This window comes from Eleutherodactylus coqui, chromosome 3, assembly GCF_035609145.1.
Source record: "Eleutherodactylus coqui strain aEleCoq1 chromosome 3, aEleCoq1.hap1, whole genome shotgun sequence".
NCBI classification, from domain to species: Eukaryota; Metazoa; Chordata; class Amphibia; order Anura; family Eleutherodactylidae; genus Eleutherodactylus; species Eleutherodactylus coqui.
The window spans coordinates 262,571,553-262,597,103 of NC_089839.1; the positions used below are offsets into that span (position 1 = coordinate 262,571,553).

At 40.9% G+C, this 25,551-nt stretch overlaps 1 protein-coding gene across 1 annotated transcript in view; it reads right to left on the minus strand.

The window, feature by feature from the left end:
• PLPPR4 (phospholipid phosphatase related 4) overlaps positions 1–25,551 on the minus strand; it is a 122,883-nt gene that overhangs the window by 23,650 nt on the left and 73,682 nt on the right. The window contains exons 3-4 of the mRNA XM_066594746.1: positions 12,106–12,235; positions 3,530–3,725 (exon numbers count right to left, since the gene is read on the minus strand). Of these exons, the coding sequence (XP_066450843.1) occupies positions 3,530–3,725; positions 12,106–12,235 (326 nt within the window). The remainder of the gene's footprint in view (positions 1–3,529; positions 3,726–12,105; positions 12,236–25,551) is intronic.

Here is a 25,551-nt window from a genome sequence, read left to right on the forward strand (position 1 = left end):
AATCTCACCTTATGTCTTTTAAATATGCTGCATTATTTTGGGGTGTGGTAGGGGGAGACCCTTATCATATACAATTGCATTGTATACCCGATGGCTGCATTTCAAGAATTTTCGGACCAAGGAAATAGTTGAAATTGTAAATGGGATTGAAAAAAAAAGTCATGCATGCAGTCAGATACAGCAAAAATCCATTGCTTTACCTTGGATGTATGTTTTAGGTAATGGAGATTGTATAAGATTAGAAAAATGTGGCTACTTTCTTCAGGAACAGTGCGGCTCATGTCCGTAATGTGTCTGCTATAGTAGCTCACCCATTAGAATAAATACAAAGAAAGATACACTTAACAAAAGGCAGCACTCCGAATTTAAAGCCATGATATATACCAAGGTTGCAGTTCAACTCACCTGGTGTGCCACTGAGACCTAAGAAATGGGCACACCGACACACACAATATCCAAAGAAGCCAAAAAGCAATCCAATTATAAATGAAGACTAGAGATGAGCGAGCACGCTCGTTTAAGGCTGATGCTCGAGCGAGCATCCAGATTTTGAGTAACTGATTACTCATCCAAGCACAATGCGGGGGGGGGGGGGGCAGCGAGGTGGAGCGGGGGGAATTGAAGACTCATTTTCCCTCGTCTTAAAGGAAATCCATACTGGAGGGCATCAGTCTTGTCTCAAAGAACCAGAAGGGTTTGATCATATGAGGGTATACCATACAAAAGAAAAAATGTATCAGCTCTCAGGGATGCATAAGAGCAATGTATAAAAACACTGGGTTTAATATTATTAGTACTCACTTCTAGGAGGAGGTAGCAGAATCCAACCCACCCCCTTCCAACTACACTGGACATTTTTTTATTGGGTTGAAATATTTTTATGTTATTTTTAATGTCTTACTATAGGTTCGTTGTTTATGTAGGTCTTCCTTTTTTATATCCATCTATAATTTTTGAGTATTTGATACTTTTATACATAATATTATATCCACATTATTTCATCCATACTTTTATATTACTGTCTAGAAAGCATTGTTATTAGATATGTATGTTTTTCCCATATACTATTTTTTCCTAGATGTATATCTTGTTCATTGGGGGATATTAATGGACCTTGAAAGCTCGTTTGTTTCTCGGTAAACTTTAATGTTTTTTTTTATTTTCAATGAGTTAGGCCTTATTTACATGCAAAGATGATTGCTTGGAATTCACTCAAAAGACAGTTTGAGTGACAGTTTTGAGCGATCATTTTGCATAGCCACTAATGGGCACTAATGCCTATTAGTAGCTTATTAGCTTCATTTGCATTTAAATGAAGCTCCCTTCCCTGTATGCAGATAACAGAGGGTGGTCTGTTATCTGCATACAGCTCCATTGTTCTCCCGCAGGACTGCAGCTGAAAACAATGTTATCAGTGCTCCCATGGAGAATCACAGCATGCAGTCCCTGCTATCAGCTGGCCAGCCAAACAATGGTTTTTATGCTGAACTAAAAATCATCATTCAGCTAAAAAGCTAATAATGGTACATTTACATGACAATGATTAACGCTCAAGAGACATAGTTTAAATGAATTTTGAGTGTTAATTGTTGTGTGCAAATGGGCCTTTATACATACTTTGGTAATTACTTATCTTTATTCATTTATTACATACTTTTTAAATTCGTTTTTTGCAGATTTTTATCTATACGTAGCTATGATTACTTTGTTAACCTTTATGTTTCCACATATACATATGAAATTGTATTTTTCTTTTCATAGATATGAATTTATTTGTATATACATTATGCCTTATGGGGAGCAAGTGGAATGCATGTACTTTCAGGTTGTGGAGCAGGACCCATCTCCAGCATTTCCCTGTGTTGCCTTGCATCTGTTAATGTTCTTTTTTTGCAGCTGCTTTCTGTCTGTGGAATGCAGGCCGCTTCTGGTGTGCTCCCTTCCAGTATTCCTGGAAGGCGCTTTGAGCCACCGCGAACCATGCCAGTACCACTGTGAGCAATGCCGTATGTATATGCTCTGTATTTGTCCATTTTCCACTTGAAATAGGAGGCACACATCCCAAAGACCTCTGAAATATATTGCAGACTTCATGGATTGTTGACTTTATGGATTGTTGACTTTATGGATTGTTGACTTTATGGATTGTTGACTTTATGGATGTCTTCCTGATACATTGCAGATGGTTTACTGGTCCTGGAGTATTGTTAAGCGGACTTGGAAAGAGTGGACAGGATTCTGCTGCCTCCTCCTAGAAGTGAGTTCCATTAATTTTAACACCCAGTATCTTTAGACATTGCTCCACTGTACCCCTGAGTGCTGGTACATTTTTTTCTTTTGTATGGTATATCACCATTAAAATAAATGGATCAGCAATACCAGACACAGCCCATGAGTGGCACTGTTTCTAGCAAAAAAAAACAACAACTTCTTAGATAAAGTCTCCATACGGATTATCCAAGATTAATTAAAAAAAAAAAACAACTGAAAATGTCTAAAAATAAAAAAATTAAAAAAAACAGTACTTACCTCTTCAGTCCCTTGTACATCCAGTACAGATGGTCCAGTGGCTGCCTGCCTGTCTTTGCTTACAGATTGATGTGTTGTACTGGCATGTGCCCTCTGCTACTGACCACTGGCTCCAGCAGTTACATGCCTTACTTACTAGCATCACCGCTCAGTGCTTTATTTATTTTTTTTTAATATTCAAGACATTTGCTGCTTCCTTTTTTGAATGACCATAATGCATTGTGGCAATAGTAAGGGAAATACTTTAAGCTAACATTTTCTATTAGGTTGGATATTTAAAGGGGTTATCTGAATTATGTGAAAATGAATCCCTGATGGCAAAAACATAATAAAGAGGTCATACTCACCTCTCCCTAATCCCTGCAAATCCCCCTCCAGCAGTTCTGGATCTCCTGGCTGACGTAACGTTCCAGCCAACCTGGGCTATTCCATAAATAGGTTGACTGCATCCTGTAAGCAATATATCACTGGGAGACCCGAAACTGCCAGGAGGGACTTGCGGGGAACAGGGAGAGGTGAATATGGGCTTTATTATGTTTTTGCCATGGGGAACTAATTTTCACATTAAAAAGTTCTAACTTAGACAACCCCCTTAAATATATGTTTTTCCTCTTGATTACATGTAGTTTTCAATATAATAATTTCTCACTAAGAAATGTACAATTAACAAAAAAATATAATAATGTAACAAATTTGGGGATTAATAATTGGAAAAATGGCTTTCCAGTTCTTTTTACTGAGTCCTTGCACGGATGCTGTTCTTCCTCTACCACTGTTGGATATTCTAATTGTAACTGTGAATGTTCCAAGCATGTGGAGAAAACTGTTTCTTGGCTCCCATTGATATACAGAACTCCTACTGCATACAATACCAACAATCAATTCTTACATAAAGGAGAGAGAATTTTATACCAAAGTTCAATATTAGTGTCAGTGTTAAAGTACAATTTCCACAGGGGTAGAAAAAGATTAAAAAATGTGCCAGAATTCTTCACTTTACCTTCCAGCATTGATGACGGCGAGATCTTGCCCGGAGCAAATGTCCTCTAGAACATATGGATTTTCTTTACAGGACACATTTAGAGAAGTGTAGTTCGGTTTGCAGACTGTCAAAAAATATGGGGCCTGGTAACCAGTAGAGAGTTGGATAATATCAGTAATGAGCGCAGTGGAGCAAAGTCCAAACACATGGACACCTTGGAAAGAAACCAAAGAGCATTCTTAGTGATGAATATGTCAGATATTGCATTTACAGGCAACAGTAATTAAACCACTGAGTTCAATGGAACAATCTGAGCGTGTTTACATTTACGCATCCTTAATATACAGCAATGGGGAAACAGGTCTTCTGATAAAACAAAAATGTATCTTAATTAGAGATGAGCGAGTATACTCGCTAAAGGCAATTGCTCGAGCGACCATTGCCTTTAGCGAGTACCTGCTCGCTTGAGACAGAAGGTTCGGGTGCCGGTGCGGGGGAGCGGTGAGTAGCGGAGGTGAGCAGATGGGAGCGGGGGGGAGAGAGGGAGAGAGAGATCTCCCCTCCGTTCCGCCCCGCTCTCCCCCGCAGCTCCCTGCCCACCGCCGGCACCCGAACCTTTTGTCTCGAGCGGGCAGGTACTCGCTAAAGGCAATGCTCGCTCGAGCAATTGCCTTTAGCGAGTATACTCGCTCATCTCTAATCTTAATGTATACTTGAATCAAAACAACAATCCAGATAATAACAGATTTTTACCTTGATTAACTTTCAGCAAACTTTCTGTCAGATTTCCAAAGTGCTTTATGCAGGGGCGTAACTATAGGAGATACAGGGGGTGCAGTTGCACCCGGGCCCAGGAGCCTTAGGGGGCCCACAATGCCCCTCTTCTCCATATTGGGAGCCCAGTACTATGAAAAAAGCATTATAGTTGGGGGCCCTGTTACATTTTGCACATAAACTTCAAGTTACACCTCTGGCTCTATGCCTTAACTTGCCAAATATGTCCATACACTCTTGCCCTTGCATTGGACCTCCACATCTGCACCACATGATCATCATTGGAAAGTTTCCAATATTGCAAAACTGGAACAAGTTACACAATTGGAATTCATCTTTCGATCTAAATACAAGGCAAGTGGGAAACCTTGATTTGACCATTTGTTATAATGTTCCCTTCAATATGTCCGCCTTTGGTTTACATGTATTTCTATCTAATTATGTGTATCTACGAAACAACATATTGTTTACTGCATTTTTTGTTCTATATGCAGACCTGTATCAATTACTTGAATGTGTGACATGCTTGCCATTATTGTTATACTAGTATTTATTAGGAAATTATATAATACCAGTGTTTCTGGTGGTGCAATGGAACACACAGCTCTGATACATGCACGTCACACGCGCACACATACACACAAACACACACAGCACTGCTACATGTACATCACATACAGCTCTGCTACATACAGTCTTCATACCATGGGTATAAAAAGCAGCACAGCAGAGTCCTGCACACACTGATCAACCCCTCGTCATGTGACCCTAGACTATTCCCTCACAGGTGACTGATCACATGACACCTTGAAAAACCCCATCGCGGGTTGAAACGTCGCTGGCGCCTGTACCATTGGCAAAATAAAGGTTTTTTAATCCTTTCATATATGCACCTTCTTTGAAGCTGTCTTCTACATACAATTTATTGGAGTATTATTGGGGACTATGGATCCAGTCCCATAGAGGCGAGCATCTTGTTTTCCTTCTTCTTCGCCATATTTTGGCATAGTGGTGAATGCCGCTGATTTTTTGCCCTTTTCATTTGATCATATGACAGGTCCTGTAAGCAGACGGCTGCTGTAGGTGTTCATTGGTATTTCATCCCCTACAAACCTCCTGTGGCCTCAGTTGCTATGGAATACTAACGAACACTAGCCAAATAGCAGCTGTGTGCTTGCAGGACCTGTGATGAGCATCTCCATCATGTGATCAGCGGCGGAGCATGAAGGGGACGTCATCAAAAGTCCTTCATGTGAAGTTAGTGAGTTACATGCTCCGCCACTGATCACATGATGGTGACATCATCACAGGTCCTTTATCTGGAGCACCTCGCTGGACAGCAGCCGTGTGCTGACAGGACCTGTGATGACATTACCATCATGTAATCAGGGGCGGAGCATGTAACTCACTCACTTACGGACAGGTGGTCATTAGTATTTTGATACTAATAGCCTTTCGGTCATTCTGTAGTGTTTGGTATCCTCAGACGATTACATAATTCATGAAATCACATTTTAAAAAAGACAAATGTGGACATAAAGGATTTTGTATTTGCAACTGATGTTTGGTGTTTGGGACTCTGCTGTGACTTGCTTGCTTGGAGAGAGGGAGAGAAAGCTGAGTATACTGCAATACTAATAAAAATGGAAAAAAATATTTTGCACTGTGCTGAAAGTGGTCATCATTTACTCTACATAAACACAATTCTGTGATAGTTCTTTTAGTAAGGAATTTCAAATCGGCATCATCTCTAAAGCTTATGACATAGATGAGACTTGACTCCTCAGAGTATACCAATGGGATTTGTACTGTAGAAATTAAAAAAACACATTGTGATAATATTCATAATATTTTCTTAATAAAGTGCCAATATTTTCTGCAGCGCGGTACAATAAAATCTTTTTTCATCCATGTGCAATTTCACGGTAGGCCTCCATATTCAGTCCATGTGTTTGATTTCTACTTTCTGTGCCATGCGGTTTTTATGTCCACAAAAGAACCAAACATGCCCAATTCTTTTATTTTTTTTTAAATGGACAGCCCATGGACTGCACACAGATGGCATCTGAGTGCTGTCTGCTTTTGTGTGTCCCCTTTGACTTGAATAGGTGAGTCTTGTCTGTAAAATGCATCAGATTAGAGCATGCAATGAGTTTTTTAAACAGTCCATGTCTGCATGAAAAAACTCAGTAGTATTTTGCCACATTGAATAATATGGGTTTGTATTAAAGATAAGCGAGTATACTCGCTAAGGCACATTACTCGAGCGAGTAGTGCCTTAGCCGAGTATCTCCCCGCTCGTCTCTAAAGATTCGGGGGCCGGCGGGGGGCAGGGAGCGGCGGGGGAAAGCGGAAGCAATGGAGGGGAGATCTCTCTCCTCCACGCTCCCCTCCGCAACTCACCTGTCACCCGCGCCGGCCCCCGAATCTTTGGAGACGAGCGGGGAGATACTTGGCTAAGGCACTACTCGCTCGAGTAATGTGCCTTAGCGAGTATACTCGCTCATCTCTAGTTTGTATGCTGTCTGCGTGTAGTTCGTTTCTTATATGGACAACACAAGGATTAACCACTAATGTTCTGGAAGCCTAAGTTTAAAGGGACTATATCACCAAAAAATTTTTGTTGGAATTAAAACCAGATAGTAAACCATTTTTCTAATATGTTTATATTTTCTGATTGTAGCATTTTTTATTCTGCTGTCTGTACATGACAATGGGGTTACCATCTTGCCTGAGATACATTTAACAGTATTAAGAGTATTTGGAAAATATGCTTTATAGCTGCCTCATGGGTCATTCACACAATGGACAGGAGAAGACCTGTTGACCTGTATGGGGGACTGTTCTAGGCCTGTTCTGTGACCTGTGCAGGGGTCATTTTGTAAAAGGGGAATAAATAGTCACAGCTTATACCTCGTGTGAATTGTGGATCCTGTGTTATCTACATATAAGTGTTATTGCCCTTTAATATGTCCCAATAATCTCACAATTCTGGCAATGTCATCACCAGATCGTTCGCGCTCGAGCAGCCCATTTAGACTACACAATTCTTTTTGAGAATTGTGCAGTCCTTGGGCACTTATCATTCAGCGTTTTTCATTGCTATGTGAAACACTGGATGATAAATGTTTAAATGGCATGATAAGTGCCCAAACTGGCGCTGGTTTTTATGCCGGCTGAAACTTAATGACAAGTGAGAACCTCACAATTCTCACTCACTGTAAGTCATTAGCTCATGTTTAAATTGAATGATTACTATTCAGTTTCATTGGTTCGAACGATTATCTTAAGGATCATCGTCCCGTGTAAACAAGGCTTTACCTTTCAGTGTAATCCTGCCTGTGATGTTAGTGAGATTACTGCTGTAAAGCTTTCTCTACAGATCAGGAATGACAGACTAGTATCAGGCTTTGTGGTCAGTCAGAAAAATAAAGAATTTTAGGATTTTTTTTGCAATTCAGATTGTGACCGAAAGTTAAAGAGAAAATCACCAAAAATTGTTAAAAAAGTGATTTATATAATATGATATTTTCTGATGATACATTAGTAATTTATTAACTCTATTCTGTGGTCTGCAAACAATGATATTTAATCAAATACATCTATGCTTTATCTTCATCGAATTACATATTTATTTCATCGTATTGATTGCATTGATTCTTGGCTTTTCGTCTCATATTTTAATGATGATTCCATTTAGGCCAGTTCATTGTTCTCTTCTCTTTTCATGAAGGTTCATATATTTAAAGGAAACACTTAAAACTATTATATGTGGAGAAAAATGAGGTCAGCGCTTCTGTTCTGACCTATATACAGAAAAAATATGCTTCATGTGGGAACTAGATCATAGAGGACTGCTGTGATACTGAAGGCATTGCACTATGAGTGGCATTTGCTCAATGCATTGTTTATTCCTCCTTATATACTTCTCTTCTGAGATGTCAGAGGACTACAAATACAGCATGCAGGTTCTCAAGTATTTGGTATGTGAGATAAGGAAGGACCGTTACAAAACTTAGGGTCTGACTGACAATCATGTGGGACTAGTAACTCAAGGACAGTGAACAGCAGAGATTTGTGAGACCTCAGAAGATCCCAGGGAGTAGCAGTCTTGTAAAGTACAGGTGGTTCTGCCAGGACAATGCATGCAGGATACAGTACATACTGAAAGGGATATAACAGATAGCAATGACTGACAAGCAGAGTGAAGAGGGAGTTGAGGACTAGTCATCTTCCAGGAGAGCATTAATAGGCATGTGAAAAGGGAGGAAGATAAATGGCTTTGTTTAATATGATTATGCTAAATGAAACCCTCTGCTATCAGCTAATTGAGAAAATATAAATTGAAAGACAGAAGAGTCACATTACAATAGATACTGTTACAATGACTTTTATATGTTTAAACAGGCTGAACAAGAGTGAAAGAGCTAGTGATGATGTCAAACAAGAACCGGCTCGTCTAAGAGGAGCTTTAGGCTGCCCATACGTCTTAGATAGCTGTCGGCTGAATACTCATTTGGAGCCAACAGGCATGTCTCCCAACTCTCACACAGACTCAAGCATGCATGGTTGGGTTGGCTTGGCAAGGCATGCATGTGTCTTGAATGTAGAGAGGCGAAAGAACTGCTCCAAGACTCCTTTGGCAACAGCTTATCTCTTGAGAACCAAAGGATCCTACAATTGAAATCCAACTGTCCGTCTCTTATCCCCCCTCACATCTACTTTCAAAGAAGAGTTGGGAGGCCCTTATACATATTAGATGATTGTCTAGTCCATCTAAAATCAGCATGTTCCATAGAACTGCATTTAATGTGTATGGGCAGCATGTGGTTTAATGGTTAGTACTGTTTCTTTGCACCACTGGGATCCTGGACTCTAATCTGACCATGGACAACATCAGCATGGAGTTTGTTCTTCCTGTGTGTGTGGGTTTTCCTACCACACTGAAAAAAACATATTGAAAGGTTAATTGGCTTCCTGTTAAGTCAGTCCCAGTCTCCGTCATGGAGTGATATAAGTAGTGACATCTCTATACAATGCTTTCGAATATGTTGGCACTTTATGAGCAATGGGATATAAAAATTGTTAAATAGAGAAAATAATGCCAAACTAATAAACATTAAAGGGAACCTGTCATTCCACAGGTTCCCTGGAGTCCGTTGAGGTATTTCTTATACTTGCCCGACTCTCCGATCCAGCGCTGTCACCCCTGAAAGTCAATGGGAGTGTATGTGCACAGCATGCAGCCGGCGGTCCAGCTCCATGGTCTGCGCTTACTTTCAGAGGTGATGGCACTGGTTCGGGGAGCTGGGTAGGTTTAGCAAATACCTCCCCAGACTACAGGTAGCCTGCCGTCTGAGCAGTGTAACTTAGTTTACGATGCCCATACCTAATGACAGGTTCCCTATAAACAGATCGCCCACTTTATATATTATTTTAAAGATAGGCTAGAAATGTAAAGAATCACCTAGTAACATCGTCATGTCTTCCGACCAGCCTCCTGAACATAGCAGTTGATAATGAGGGGAAGTGCCCATCCATGAATTGCCTCCATTGAATAACATGGTGCACAATGGATTATTTCATGAGCAGTACTGTGTGCTATGTTATGCAATGGAGGTGGCTGATGGAGAGGTCTGGTTACATGCCCCTCCATCAGATACTATGTTTAGGACGCTGGTCTCAAGACAAAAGAATATTAGTAAGTGATTCTTTACATGGTTTCTAGCCCATATATAATTATTATCATTATAACAATATACAGAGTGGGTCATGGAAAAGTAACCTGATTCTGACAATACTGAAACAGGAAGAATGAGCAAGTGGATTGTTTTGTGCAAACTTTTATTGATTTACCCACATGTTACAGTAGATGCTGAAAGTGGTCCATGTTCACTGCTAAGGATCTCTCAGCATGTTTCAGCATGTTGGTTGATACTGCCTGCAGCTCTTCAACGGTGAAGCTGTGGAAAGGGTTTGTGATGTTTTTGTTAAGTTAATCCAGGGTATGCAGATTCGTGGCACACACTGTCTGTTTTAAAATTCCCCACAGATAAAAATTGCATGTGGACAAGTCTAGGAAAAATGGTGGCCATGACCCTTTGTTTACAGGTCGCTCTTTCATATACAATTAATGAACCCATGTCAGTGAGACGTGAGAGATGTGGCATGTTGCTCCATCTTGTTGGAAAAAGCAGTACATTCTTTTTTTCTGGTGTTAGTTGTTCATAAAACTGTTCAAACATGTCCAGATAAAATGCAGTATTCACAGCTGATTAGAAGAATATTGGGCCCACTATTAATGTTCCTGGCACCACGCACCAAACACCAATTTTGTGGTTATGCAGCGTTTCATGAGTCAGGTGGGGATTTTCAGTAGACCAGTACCTTGTATTCTGTGAATTCATGTAACCCAATAAATGAAACCACGCTTCGTCTGTCATAAAGTACAGCAATGGCTCCAAAAGTCCTCTAGCAATCATAATTAGCAACCACATACAGTAATTTACTCGTTTAGCTTTGTTGAACTCTTTCAGTTCCTGCACACGTTAGTATGTCAGTATTGTTTCAGGTTCAGAGATTTCAGCACTCGCCAATACGTCGTTTATGATATACCAACTTGTTGGGACAATTTCCAAGTTGACTTTCGAGAGCTATCTGCAATCTGCTGCTGACTGTCACGGACGACTTCAGACATCTGGACTGATGGAGGCTTTTGTTTCTTCCTTTTTGAAACAGACCTGGTTTGGAACCATTTCTGAACCAGGCTGTAAATATAATGTTCAGCAAGTGGTTTTGTAGTTGGGTACTTGTCCAAAAAAGCCTCTTGCAATTGATCTGCTTTGCACATAGCCTTCCACAATAACTATTCACTGTTGCATGAAGAATACCATGGGGCAGATTTATGAAAGCTGTCTAAAATAAAAGTTGGCTTTGTTGACCTTAGCAACCAATCACATTGTAGCTTTCATTTCTTATACTACTGAGGTAAAATGAAAGGGCTATGACTGCCTTCAAAGAGTGTGGTAGTAGGATTGGAGGAGGGCTACTTTTCTACTGCCTACCTTATTAAAAGTGAAATTGCTTTTGCATGCGTAGAATGACTCCCATTTGCAAAATAGGAGTTAAAATGACAGATATGCACATACTCACCTTTCATATCTAGAGATGAGCGAGCGTACTCGGTTCGGGTGTTTTTGCACTCGAGCACCGCTTTTTCCGAGTAACTGACTACTCGAACGAAAAGATTCGGGGGGCGCCGGGGGTGAGCGGGGGGTTGCAGAGGGGAGTGGGGGAGGGGGAGAGGGAGGTCTTCCCTGTTCCCCACTGCTACTCCCCGCTCCACCACGCCACCCCCCGGCGCCCCCCGAATCTTTTCGTCTGAGTAGTCAGTTACTTGGAAAAAGTGGTGCTCGAGTGCAAAAACACCCGAACCGAGTACGCTCACTCATCTCTAGTCATATCTCATTCAGAATACTGGATTTTCTGTTTCCGAATTCCTGTACCAGGCTTGGTTTACTGCACTGTAGCAAAAACTTGTTAACTCAACACGTGACTGCACAGTCATCTGCCAGCCCACAACAGTGATGTCATGGAATTACCAGTGATTTGTTGTCATGTGTAGCGCAAGACAAATTATTGCTGTGACTAAGTAAACCAGGACTGCCATGGAACCACAGAACTGTTAGTGGGAAGGTATATGGCTATTTGTTATTTAAACCCATACATGCAACTATTCCTGAGGTTTTTGACATGTTTGTAATTACAGAGAAATGTAACAGGACAGACATTAAAAGATAATTTATTATACTGAAGCATACCTATAAACCTGACCGCTCTTCTTAGAAAGGAGTTGAAGTTGCACCCGCCAGCATTGATGTTTGCTTCTGCTCCAATTCCATTTTTCCTCTTGGACAGACAACAATACAGAACACCTTCACCCACCATTATCTACAAAAGAAAAAGTCATAAATCTACAAATCATGAACTTTTAAAATGCATAAAATAAAAAAATGAGCAGCAAGATAAAATTGATAACAAATGTTGTCCAATGATCTAACTGGCTGTTTGCTAACATAGTACATGTAAATACAATATTTCATTTTCCACTCTTGTGAACATGCATCTCCATGGATATGTAAGTTGTTACCTTGTGTTTGCATTAACAATGAAGAAATGAGATTATTAATTCAAAGGACAAAATATAAATTAATATTTTTGTTTCTAATGTGAATTCTACATGAACTATGAGTAAACTGCATATATGCAATGTAAACCTTGATACACAGATAAACAAACCCTGGGGAGGCAGCACCTGAGATATGGGTAGGCTATAGAGAGACTGACGAGGACTAGAGATGAGCGAGCATACTCGCTAAGGACAATTACTCGATCGAGCATTGTCCTTAGCGAGTATTTGCCCATTCGGAAGAAAAGGTTTGGCTGCCGGCACGGGTGAGAGGAGAGTTGCGGCAGTGAGCAGGTGGGAGCAGGAGGGAGAGAGGGAAAGAAAGATCTCCCCTCCGTTCCTCCCCGCTCTCCCCCACCGCTCCCCGCCCGCCACCAGCAGCCGAACGTTTTCTTCCGAGCGGGCAGGTACTCGCTAAGGGCAATGCTCGATCGAGTAATTGCCCTTAGCGAGTATGCTCGCTCATCTCTAACGAGGACTAAACCTATTCATCTGGCTACAAGTAAATTGCCAATCCTTAAATATGAGCTAAGATTCTCCAGTACTCCTTCAATGGAAGTATTCAAACAATGGCTGGACAAATATCTGTCTGGGATGATTTAGTAAATCCTGCACTGAGCAGGGAGTTGGACCCGATGACCCTGGAGGTCCCTTCCAACTCTACCATTCTATGATTCTAGTACTCAATGGGATCATATGGAGATTCTGGGATCTTTGCAGCCTGCGATACTGTGACTGTGTTGACTCTTAGGTGGTAGCATAGCTTGAAAGGATTTCAAGTCTTGAGAAGAAACGCAGGCTTCTCTCAGCATAGTAGCTGATTGATTAGCTGCAAACAGGGTTCTTGAGGTTGTCATTAATCTTTTCCAGTTACAGGAAAGAGGAGAAACCAGTAAGGCCGCTTCACCTGGCTGCCAGCATTCTCCCCCCTCCTTCTGCAGCTCTATTTCTTCTTTGTTCCCACCTCTCAACACTTTTATAATTATCTAGTGTGACACAGATCAGAGGAAACATGAATTTAACACCTCTTAGTCCACTCAGGGATCTTGTTTCAGCTTAGCTGCAGTTAGCTCTACCCCTCAACCAATCAGGGAGCTTCTTTCTTCTGCTGGGTCATGTGATCTATGACAATGGAAGGTCTTGTCTGCTACATATAGAGAGTTTTCTCCAGGTCCTTCACTTATTGTAGTAAAGTAAAAATGACTAAATTAAAATAATTATTTAGTTCCCCATTCTGACTTCATCTTCCTATTCAATGAAATCCAGCATCACTACCCTATGCTAAATGAGCTGTAGTTAGGACAGTTGTTCTTGACTTGCTGTTGTGCTGTACAAGAGTGGCTGCCAAAGGAGAGAGAGAGAAGAAGCTTCTAGAGCTGCTGAGAGAGGACAGTGACTGGGGACTGCCTTTTTGCCTGAAATCAAGAAAGACAGTGTTGCATATCCAACCCAGTGGGATTTCTGGACAGAGGCAAGCATTCACAGAAACTGTGGTAGAGGAATGTTCATGACCATGGACTTGCCTGGTTTAGTTGAAGTAAAACCACTAGTTGTGTTCACCAGTAAGGAGGTCTGTGGTATTAACCTGATAAGTACCAAGCGCTGTAAATTTATGGTAAAAATATGGCACAAGATTATAGTTCCTGCTCCTGAAATGTAGCAGGAGCAGGTTGGTTCCTCAGAGAGCAGGCAGAAGCTGTTTTTATCCACTTCTGCCTTCTTTCTTGCAGACTACATAATGCTCCAGCTATAGTGCTATGTAGTGAATAGAGAAAGCAAAAGTGCCACTTCCACTATTTGACCTGGTGATCATGTGACCACTGGGTGCTCTCTGCCACGGCAGAGCTGCAGGGTCCTTTCAGACCCAGATCAGCTCTATAAGGGACTACTATTACTACAGGGGGAAAGTATGAAAATATGAAATTAAAAAAAGCAAAACACAATGTGGATTGTTTGATATGACATCATGGGGGACATAGATTGTCAAAAATAGTAGCAAAAATAAGTTAAAAAAATGACAAAATAAAATAAAAATATGTATGAAAAAAAGAAACATGACCCACCGACGGCACCAACCTAAATAGCCGCCATTTGTGCCCTGTAATCTGTGACTATGCAAATTATATATTAAGACAACTGAAACAAAATGAGAAACCCATTCCTGTACTTTATTTTAGCGTAAATGTATTCATTTTAATAATAAACAACTCTAAATGAAAAACCTTTTTTTTAGATTTTTACCCCTAATAAAACTACAAAACTACAAAATGGGAAATAAATTCAGGGGAAAATATAGCCCTACATGTAAAAAAAACCCACAAAGCAAAAATAGTTTTGTTAGCTAAAAAAAAAAACATAAAACCACCACATGGATGAGAGCCCTAAAAAATATCTATTCTTTTTGGACCAAAACACTTTGGTCCTTAAGGGGTCAAAGGGCATTACATTTAATGGACTTGGACCTTTAGTAAATCTACATTGTTCACATACAGAGACTGAGATATTGTGATGTTATTGAGCATTGTATTTTCTATTGACTGTGTTGGTGAAGTCCTTTAAAGAACAAAATGTGTGCTATAACAAGTGTGGGCTCAGTCACACGGGCGCATTGGCGCCCGTGTTCCTGCACAAAGAAGACGGCCGCACTGCAGGTGCGGACGACTCACTGCACCACTGGAATAATAAGCAATGAATAGGCTTAATGAAAAGACATTGATGCTCATTGATTCATTCACACTTTAATTAATATTAATTAATTACGTATAACACACACATAGAAAAGAAAGCAGTATGTTCTATTTTACGGCGTATTACGCAGGATAGAGCCCTATTGTTCTCTATGGGTGCCTAATGTTATTATTACATTACTCACATTTGCTCCTTGTAAATAAATGTTGCATATTTTTGCAACTTCTGTTGCATCATATGATGAATTTGCACGGCAATATCACATACTCGTGGCACTCGGACACACGCAGCACTCATGAGACACCATACCTTTCGTGAGATCACTTATGGAATTCACCAAACTTCGACCCTACACAAATGTATGTTCACTGACAAAATATGTATACTGCATGGGGGTATGAATTCGTTTTGTATACAGTTGTTGTATTGAAATACGTAACCTACCATAGTTGGGAATGCAGAATCTTGATGTACATTAGCCAAACGTTGGCCAAAAGTCACTCTTTTGGATCATGCTTTGCTATTGCACTATATTTACTGTCTATATGGCAGTAATTTAGTGTGAAAAAAAAAACAAACATTAGGTTGCTGACATAAAGAGGTTTTGTGAATTTTGCATTTAAACACACACTTCCCACATGGTATGAACTGGAAGTGCACACTTCTTTGGCACACTTTTTGGCTGTGCCAAAAAAGACAATCTATGCTAGCTCATTGCTGGCATAGGTTTGCAATATAATTTAGGCTTATTACTGACAACATTTTTTCAGTTCAATCATATTTATTGGGTTTCATAATAAACGAAAAAACAGAAGTCACAAGTTTCTGCACAAATATGTCATGCGGCAAAAATCTGTGACTTTTTCACACCAGAAAGCTAAAGCCGGCTGCACGCGGCACCGCGGATCCGCAGTAAATATTGTTCACAACACGCTGTGGAAAAGTACTTCTTCCTGCACATGAGCGGAAATCAATTGCGATTTCTGCTCGCAGAGGAAAAATCACAGCATGTTCTATTTTAGCGTGGATTCCGCACAGACGGCTTCTACTGAAGTCAATGAAAGCCATCCGACCCGCAATTGACATTACGGATAGGTCGAGTGATCTGCATCAGCAATCAGAAATGCTATATTTTCTCCTTAGGGAAAGAACATAGACGGTGAGTGAGGAGACTCAAATGGCCATGCACCCCCTAGGGAGAAAAGATAGTGTTTCTGACCCCCATCCCAGGCCTCTCACTAGCAAAGCCAGACTCCTACTGTACACTGATGAAGGGCAAAAACCCTGAAACAGCTGTCTGTACATGGAGTCTGGCTTTGCTTTTAATTCCCAGTCATTGTTACAAGGCTTATATAAAAAGTCTGACTTTGGCTTGAAGGAATGCTGCCTTCCAATAGGTGGCACTGTGGAGGTATTATTTCATCTGCCTTATTTGCACCAGCAATGGCGCTGGGAAAAAAAAATCTGTACTGCACATGTCCGATTGCTTGCTGTCCGGACCATTTGCAGTACAGATAATGAAGAAAGAAGACTGCCAGCCGAGGTCAGAGCCAGATTCCGCCGTGGGCTCTCGGAATCCGGCTCTCCCATGTACAGCCTGCCTAACCCAAATGGCCGTTAACACTTAAAATGGGTTGTTGTAGGACAATCTGGTGTTTCCACTGTAAATAGGGGCTTTGTTCTAGTCTGCAAATGTGAGTATATAACGCCCTCGCATGATGTTTCATAGAAGCCTGACAGGTGCAAACCCCACCGTTTGACAGTATGTTTTCGTGTACAGCATCCAGTCACTGTGCAGGTACTACAACTCAGCCAGGTTTTTTTCAATGGACAGGAGCAGTAATCTCCCGGGAAAATATTGGACAGGATTGCCGTTCTTTATTCTCATAGCCATGAGGCACGGTGCGGTATCTGCAGCCAGACTGCACAATCATCAAGTCATAGAGTATCCAAGTGATGTTGTCACTTGCTATAGTTGGAATTTTCTTTCAAACTTTATTTTAATGACATTGTATAAACCTTTAAACCTTTATCTGAACATCCCTGCAGTGCAGTCCTGGTAGTGCGGTGCAAATGTGATCATGCACACAGACACTAACGCCGGCAGACAAGCTCTCTCGGTAACTAATGCAAAAGGCATCACTGGAGACCTCATTTCTAATAGACTTTTTTTTTGTTATACCCATCAATTAGAAAGTTGTATTGAAGCTGTAATCTCATTGTTATTCTGTTTTCAGATTTTTGTTATTATATCTTGCTTTATTATATGATATGGAGAATTGTTTAATAAACGTCAGCAACATTGACTTCATTGCAGCAAAACAGGAACGTGTGAGTCATCCCTATTCTGCAGTTGAAACTCTCCTTACTCCCACAATGCCTGCAGCCAACTCCATAGCAGTTATTATGTAATAATTACCACTGACTAACATACTTGACAACATTTCAATAAATGTTCCGAGGACACTTATAGCTACCCATGCATATTCATCGCATAGTCTAATTTGTTTCAGTGACATACACCTACACCATGACATTACCAGCGGTTATAATTGTGCTGCCTTGAGAATATGTAGACTTACAGTCTCAGTCAAGCAATAATTCCAAGGACTATCCCACAGCATCAGCAGTCAGAGCCCGTCTGCAAACGCACAAATAAACCATAAAGGCCGACACCGTCCACATATTTTCAATGCTTTGTATGTAAATATTTCATCTTACATTATCAAGCAATAAACACTAACCAAGACGTTCAAGTCCATTGTTGTTTACGAGCCAGAAAAGATGATCAAGGGGCGACCTAATAACAATGTATGAAAATATGAGGGGACAATACAGAGATCTCTCCCATCACCTATTTATACCCAGGACTGTAACAAGGGGGCGCCCTCTACATCTAGAGGAAAGAAGGTTTCTACACTGACATAGAAGAGGGTTCTTTACTGTAAGAGCAGTGAGACTATAGAACTCTTTGCCTGGGGACGTGGTGATGGAGAACTCGATAACAGAGTACAAGAGGGGCCTGGACGTCTTTCTTGAGCGATACAGTATTATATGTTATAATCATTAATAACTTCAGAAGGGTCGGTGATTCAGAGATTATGGCGATTGCCAGATTGGAGTCGGGAAGGAATTTTTTTCCTTTAAATGTGAAAAAATTGACTTCTACCTCACAGGCTGAACTGGATAAACATATCAGTTTTTTTGGCCTAACATACTCTGTTACTATGATCAAAGGCATTAGGCAAAAATGGACACATGCTGCTCATCTACAACAATGTTTCGGTTTCAGGGACTCCTCCTCCTTTCTGAAGCCTCAGTAAGAGGGAGGAGTCTCTGAAAGGTCACTGTGAAAGAACACTGTGTGTATTCATGCTCTACCTAATGCCTCAGATCTTCCCTGGCTTGTAAACACCAATGGACTTGAGCACCTTGGTCATTTATTCATTGCTTGGTGATGTAAGACTAAAGGCCCTTTTACATGGGATGACGGAAGTTTCTAACAGTTGTACCAGAGATAATCACTCCCATGCTTTCATACAAGAGCAATGACTGCTTAGTGAATGGAGGCGGAGCGGGCTGAAGATTGCTCCGGTCGCCCGCCTCCTTTCACAGCAAATAGACAGTCAACGAGACAATTGTTGATTGTTTTTTCTTTATGCCTGCATAAAGTGAACAACGAATGATAAGTGAACAAATTATTGTTCGTCGTTCAGTCGCTGCAAGCCTTTACACTGCTTCCTGTGATCCAGCGAGAATCTGAATGGTTCGTTCCATGTAAAAGTGTCCTTCCAGTCTATGGCAATTAAACCTACGTAAACTTCCAGATATGCAAACAAGCAACCTTAAAGCAAAATATGCATGTAAAGCACTGGTTGTCAAGTAACCGCGGACATGTCTAATATAACATTATGAACAGGGTTGGCCTAGCTCAACAGAATACAGAGCATCGCTCAGTAAATCTATGTTCTGACACAATGACAAAGGTTCAGCAGAAGGCAACCCCATTCAGAGATGACATTACAACTAGAGATGAGCGAACGTACTCGGTAAGGGCGATTTCGCAATCGAGCACCGCGATTTTCGAGTACTTCACTACTCAGGTGAAAAGTACTCGGGTGCGCCGGGGGTCAGCGGGGGGTTGCAGAGGGGAGTGGGGGGGGGAGGGAGAGAGAGAGGGCTCCCCCCTGTTCCCCGCTGCTACCCCCCGCTCCGCCGCGCCCCCCCCCCCTGCCCCCCGGCGCACCCGATTACTTTTCACCCGAGTAGTGAAGTATTCGAAAATCGCGGTGCTCGATTGCGAAATCGCCCTTACCGAGTACGTTCGCTCATCTCTAATTACAACCAATCACTTGGGTTTCTGACCTGTTAAACCTTATTGATAATATGTTCTATGTTTGCAATACAATTAATTTTGTTGGTCCAAGGAAATTCATTCCGGCACTGATTATGGAAATGAATCCATATACGGACACCAAATGTAAAGTAACTCTTAAGAATCTGATGCAATTATTCAGTTCTCTATGCTTGTTGTGCAACAATACGACAGAACTCAAGCACCATTTATGCCAGCTGGTATACTATTACCACAGCTTACTCTTGTGAAACAGTCAAACCCTGTTTCAGGTTAAAATTTGCTAAAAGTTAGGTTCAGTGAGAACCCGGACCTCGGATGGTTCATCTGAGCCAAACACACTAAAAGTCCTCTTTCTTCTTCCTTTCCCTCTTCTGTAGTAGAAGGAAGACGGAAGAGGAAGGAAGAAGAAACATGGTAGCTCAGTGGTTAGCATATTGCCCTAGTGCACTTGGGTCCTACACTACCGTTCAAAAGTTTGGGGTCACCCAAACAATTTTGTGTTTTCCATGAAAAGTCACACTTATTCACCACCATGCGTTGTGAAATGAATAGAAAATAGAGTCAAGACATTGACAAGGTTAGAAATAATGATTTGTATTTGAAATAACATTGTTTTTACATCAAACTTTGCTTTCATCAAAGAATCCTCCTTTTGCAGCAATTACAGCATTGCACACCTTTGACATTCTAGCTGTTAATTTGTTGAGGTAAGCTTGAGAAATTGCACCCCACGCTTCTAGAAGCATCTCCCACAAGTTGGATTGGTTGGATGGGCACTTCTGGCGTACCATACGGTCAAGCTGCTCCCACAACAGCTCAATGGGGTTCAGATCTGGTGACTGCGCTGGCCACTCCATTACCGATAGAATACCAGCTGCCTGCTTCTGCTGTAAATAGTTCTTGCACAATTTGGAGGTGTGTTTAGGGTCATTGTCCTGTTGTAGGATGAAATTGGTTCCAATCAAGCGCTGTCCACTGGGTATGGCATGGCGTTGCAAAATGGAGTGATAGCCTTCCTTATTCAGAATCCCTTTTACCCTGTATAAATCTCCCACCTTACCAGCACCAAAGCAACCCCAGACCATCACATTACCTCCACCATGCTTAACAGATGGCGTCAGGCATTCTTCCAGCATCTTTTCATTTGTTCTGCGTCTCACAAACGTTCTTCTTTGTGATCCAAACACCTCAAACTTGGATTCATCCGTCCACAACACTTTTTTCCAGTCTTCCTCTGTCCAATGTCTGTGTTCTTTTGCCCATCTTAATCTTTTTCTTTTATTGGCCAGTCTCAGATATGGCTTTTTCTTTGCCACTCTGCCCTGAAGCCCAAAATTCCGCAGCCGCCTCTTCACTGTAGATGTTGACACTGGTGTTTTGCGGGTACTATTTAATGAAGATGCCAGTTGGGTATCTGTGAGGCATCTGTTTCTCAAACTAGAGACTCTAATGTGCTTATCTTCTTGCTTAGTTGTGCAACGCGGCCTCCCACTTCTTTTTCTACTCTGGTTAGAGCCTGTTTGTGCTGTCCTCTGAAGGGAGTAGTACACACCGTTGTAGGAAATCTTCAATTTCTTAGCAATTTCTCGCATGGAATAGCCTTCATTTCTAAGAACAAGAATAGACTGTCGAGTTTCAGATGAAAGTTCTCTTTTTCTGGCCATTTTGAGCGTTTAATTGACCCCACAAATGTGATGCTCCAGAAACTCAATCTGCTCACAGGAAGGTCAGTTTTGTAGCTTCTGTAACGAGCTAGACTGTTTTCAGATGTGTGAACATGATTGCACAAGGGTTTTCTAATAATCAATTAGCCTTCTGAGCCAATGAGCAAACACATTGTACCATTAGAACACTGGAGTGATAGTTGCTGGAAATGGGCCTCTATACACCTTTGTAGATATTGCACAAAAAACCAGACATTTGCAGCTAGAATAGTCATTTATCACATTAGCAATGTATAGAGTGCATTTGTTTAAAGTTAGGACTAGTTTAAAGTTATCTTCATTGAAAAGTACAGTGCTTTTCCTTCAAAAATAAGGACATTTCAATGTGACCCCAAACTTTTGAACGGTAGTGTATGTTCAAATCTGAACCTCTGACCCCGGTGGGTGCAGCAAGACAACAGTGCTATATCTTTTTATATTCCAGTTTAAGTGGTATTGGTGAAGTTTCAGTTTGGCTATAACTAATTTGTACTGAACCAAACACTAAATTTTGGCTAACTAACCAAACCAAACTTTTCAAAAGTTTGTTCAACACTAGTAAACATCATAACAGCATCAGGTCTCATTTTCCTGGCATCATGACTCCCAGCATGAGTGGTTATCTCAGTAGAACAGTACATGATTTTTATTATTTAACAGATTTGGATGTGGTTTTAAAAATGGTTTAACACCTAGACAGCACCTTTAAAGGGATTATTCAGCCTTCAAAACTAATGGCCTCTCCATAGGAGAGACCATCAATACTGGATCAATGGGGATCTGACTGTCAGACCCCCCTGATCTATTGTTTGAAAGAAAATGCTACTATCTCTTCAATATTTACAACAGATTCAATTTGGTTCATACTTTCAAATGTCACAGTGGTGGTAGGAGGTATTGCAGTGTTGTCCTATTCAAATAAACATTGAAGATGCAGCCCTCACGCAAGTGCCACAGTCCCTTCAAACAGTTGATTTGCACCTTTGTCGTGAGTCAGACACCTAGCAATCTGATATAGATGGTCTATCTTAACACCGTAAGGACATGGCCTACTTTGGCCATGAGCATGCAATGACTTTTGGGGGATTTTAATCTTCACTTTTCAAAAGCCATAACTTTTTTATTCTGACATGGCCGTACAAGGGCTAGTTTTTTACATGGTGAACTGTAGTTTTTATTTATACCATTCTTTGGGGCACAATAAAAACCTGTTTTTTTAAATTAGAATTCTTTTTACATTGCTGTATTTAAAGTTCCATAACTTTTTTATTTTTCTTAAATTAATTTTTTATACAAATAGGGGAAAATGAGCAAAAAGGGGTTTTTCGTTATTTTATTTACAGTCTTTATGTCCCTATAGGGGACCTGAAGCATAGCAGCTATGATTGCTATGATAAGGCATTGCAGGACTTCAGTACTGTAATGCCGTATTGCTTGTAATAGTGATCATAGATATTGATAGCTGGGACGCCATTTAAGCATTTATTTAATTTAGGCATTTATTTAATTTAGGCATTGGCAAGCTGAAATGCCAGTCCTGTTGCCATGGCAACCTATTGGCCCTCCGTGATTACATCGCGGGTTTCAATGACATCACAGAGGGAGCATCCTTCCCTCTGTGAACCCTTTACATGCTGCAATTTACATAGATCATGGCATGTAGGTGATTAACAGTGGGAGTCACTGTCCTTATGCACTCCCGCTGTTGCAGCGGGAGGCCAGCTATTGGTAACAGGCAGCTCCTGCTACAGGATGGCGCGGGCTCAGCTTCTGACCCTGCACCATTCACAGTTTACATCTTGTTGCGTTAAGTACCCTGTGGCCAAGCCATGAACTGACACCCTGTGGCGTTAAGCTGTTGCCTGCTTTCTACTACTTTTTAGTTTTTATTTATTTAGTTATAAAGTGAGAAATCATACAATTTTCTAAAATATATGTATTTAGGATTCTGCTCTTATCCTTTCATTACACCAGTGCAGGGGCCCCTATCCACATAATAGAATGGTGTCGTTCATGGACTGGACTGTCTGTAGCAATGGACATCAGTCAGGTGCCCCCTGTTCCAGCTGACAGTTATCAGGTATCTAATAGGTGAATAGTAGATTACTGAGAAGCAGATGCATACAGTATTACTACCTGCAGCATAATCATGTCCGTCAGGGTCTGTGGAGAAGCAGCTCTTATATTTTTCCTTGTCTCCTCTGGTGGTTGTTTTCTTTTTTGGTTGATATAACAAAATCACCTGGAGATAGTTGTGTCTTCGTTTTATTTAACAGCTGTTGTAAATAAAGTTATCTGCTAAAAAGTAAACTTTCTTTTGGATGTTGTATTGTGACTGTTAATAAAGTAAACTGATTTAAAAAAAGAAAACACCATATTGAGTTTGGGACTGTCCGCTGACGGTGGAGAGTGCATTCTGCCTTCAGCCCACCTGTGTGCTCTATCTGCCTTGCAGTGAGGCTGCAGTGTGGACTCACTGTGGATCTGAAGGGAAATACAACATCACATAAAACCATGGTCGATTAAAACCTGCATTCTTAATCATTTATGGCTCCAAAGCGGCTCATAACCCGACCATGCAAGTCAGTTTTTTTCATTTTTCATAATATGTATAAAGGAGATTCTTGACTCATCCATTTGTGAACTGCAAAAGTAACTTACTGGAGATAAATATCTACAAAAAAAAATTTCAAAGCAGTGGAGATGCGGATTCTTATAATTCACAGCTCAGAACCGGAATAAACAGCAACTTCTCATTAACAAAGTTCTGCCTCATGACATTCCTCCATTGGCTCTTCTTCATCTAAGACACCAGAACAAAGTCCTGCATCCAGAGAGGTCACTAAATGAGATAGTCCGGGCTCTCTACAGGAATCAGACAACTCTAAAGTCCCTTCTTCCAAAAAGGAACTCATTCTACCACTGCGGATGTTCTAAATAATGGAGAACCTCTTCTGTAGTTTGCAATGATATCCAGGTACGGATAACCATTTAACCACTAATGCAGTTTTGTCTCTTCAAAAAGATATTTCTCAAAATATGCAAACAAAATTCTAATCCACTTCAATCCAATATTGACTACCTTAGCCACACATACAGCCCATGATGAACAGAAAATGTGGAAATTCTCCACTGCCCACAGTGAGCTGGTAGATGTTCACAATGTCTTGGAGGAAGAGATTTCCCATCTATGCAAAAAAGTTATAGATCTTGTCACAACAAAACAGCATAAATTTCTGTGTAAATTCTGGAATCTACATTCTCTGCTGACCTTCCTCAATACCTACTCCAACGCTTTCAAACTTTACTTTTGGTTTTTTTTCTCCACTGGAATATACCATTTATAGAGCACACAGAAGTCCTAAGGCTTACTCCGTCCCAAGGCTGCTCCGTGGGACATCGCAGCTCGAATCCAGTTTTATCAGAACAAAGAGAAACTTCTAAATGAAGGAAAGCGAAGAGGATCGTAACCAGACCAATATAATGCCATACTGATGTTCCCTGATCTCTCTCCAAAAACTTTGCAACTCGGAAGACAATTCTTATCAGTTACCTCTTCTCTATGTTGTGCCAACATAAACTATAAATGGGGCATTCCTACTAAGCTACTTATCTCAAGAAATGATGTGTCCTATGTAGCAGCTTTTGTGAGGAATGGACTGTCCTCCTGAAGAAGTGGGACATTCCTGTTGATCAAGCTGCACCTTCTTCAATAAGTAAGCCCCCACCTCGGATTACACAAGAATGGTCCTCCATTGGCAAGAGTGATCATCATACCTAACTGAGAAGTACTTTTATGATAATGTTATCTTTTTGTACTTTTCAAATCTTTTTCTACTTTAATACTTTATTTGCCTTATGGAGCTATTATGATGTTTGGAAAAATTACTACCCACAAATTATTATTCACCTTTAGTGCTATAGGCACTATGATTGGCTGAGCACTGTGACCAATCAGAGGCAGCACTCACCCATTCATGAATTCATGAATGGGTGAGTGCTGCCTCTGATTGGCTGAGCGCCGGGACCAATCAGAGGCAACTCTCAGCTGTCATTCAATAGATGAGAGCTGCCTCTGATTGGTCAGAGAGCTCAGCCAATCAGAGGCAGCTCATTCAGCAGGTGGGGATTCCAAATCCCCGCCTGCTGAATACCACTGAGAGCAGTGCAGGGAGATGAGCCAGCTGGACAGGCTGAGGGCAGGCAGCTGCAGAGAGATGAGTATAGATTTTTTTTGTATTTTTACACATTTTAAGGATGGTTTTCAGGGAAGTGCTTATATTTTAAGCCCTTCCTCGAAAATTACTACAGCACTTGCCGGCAGCCCATT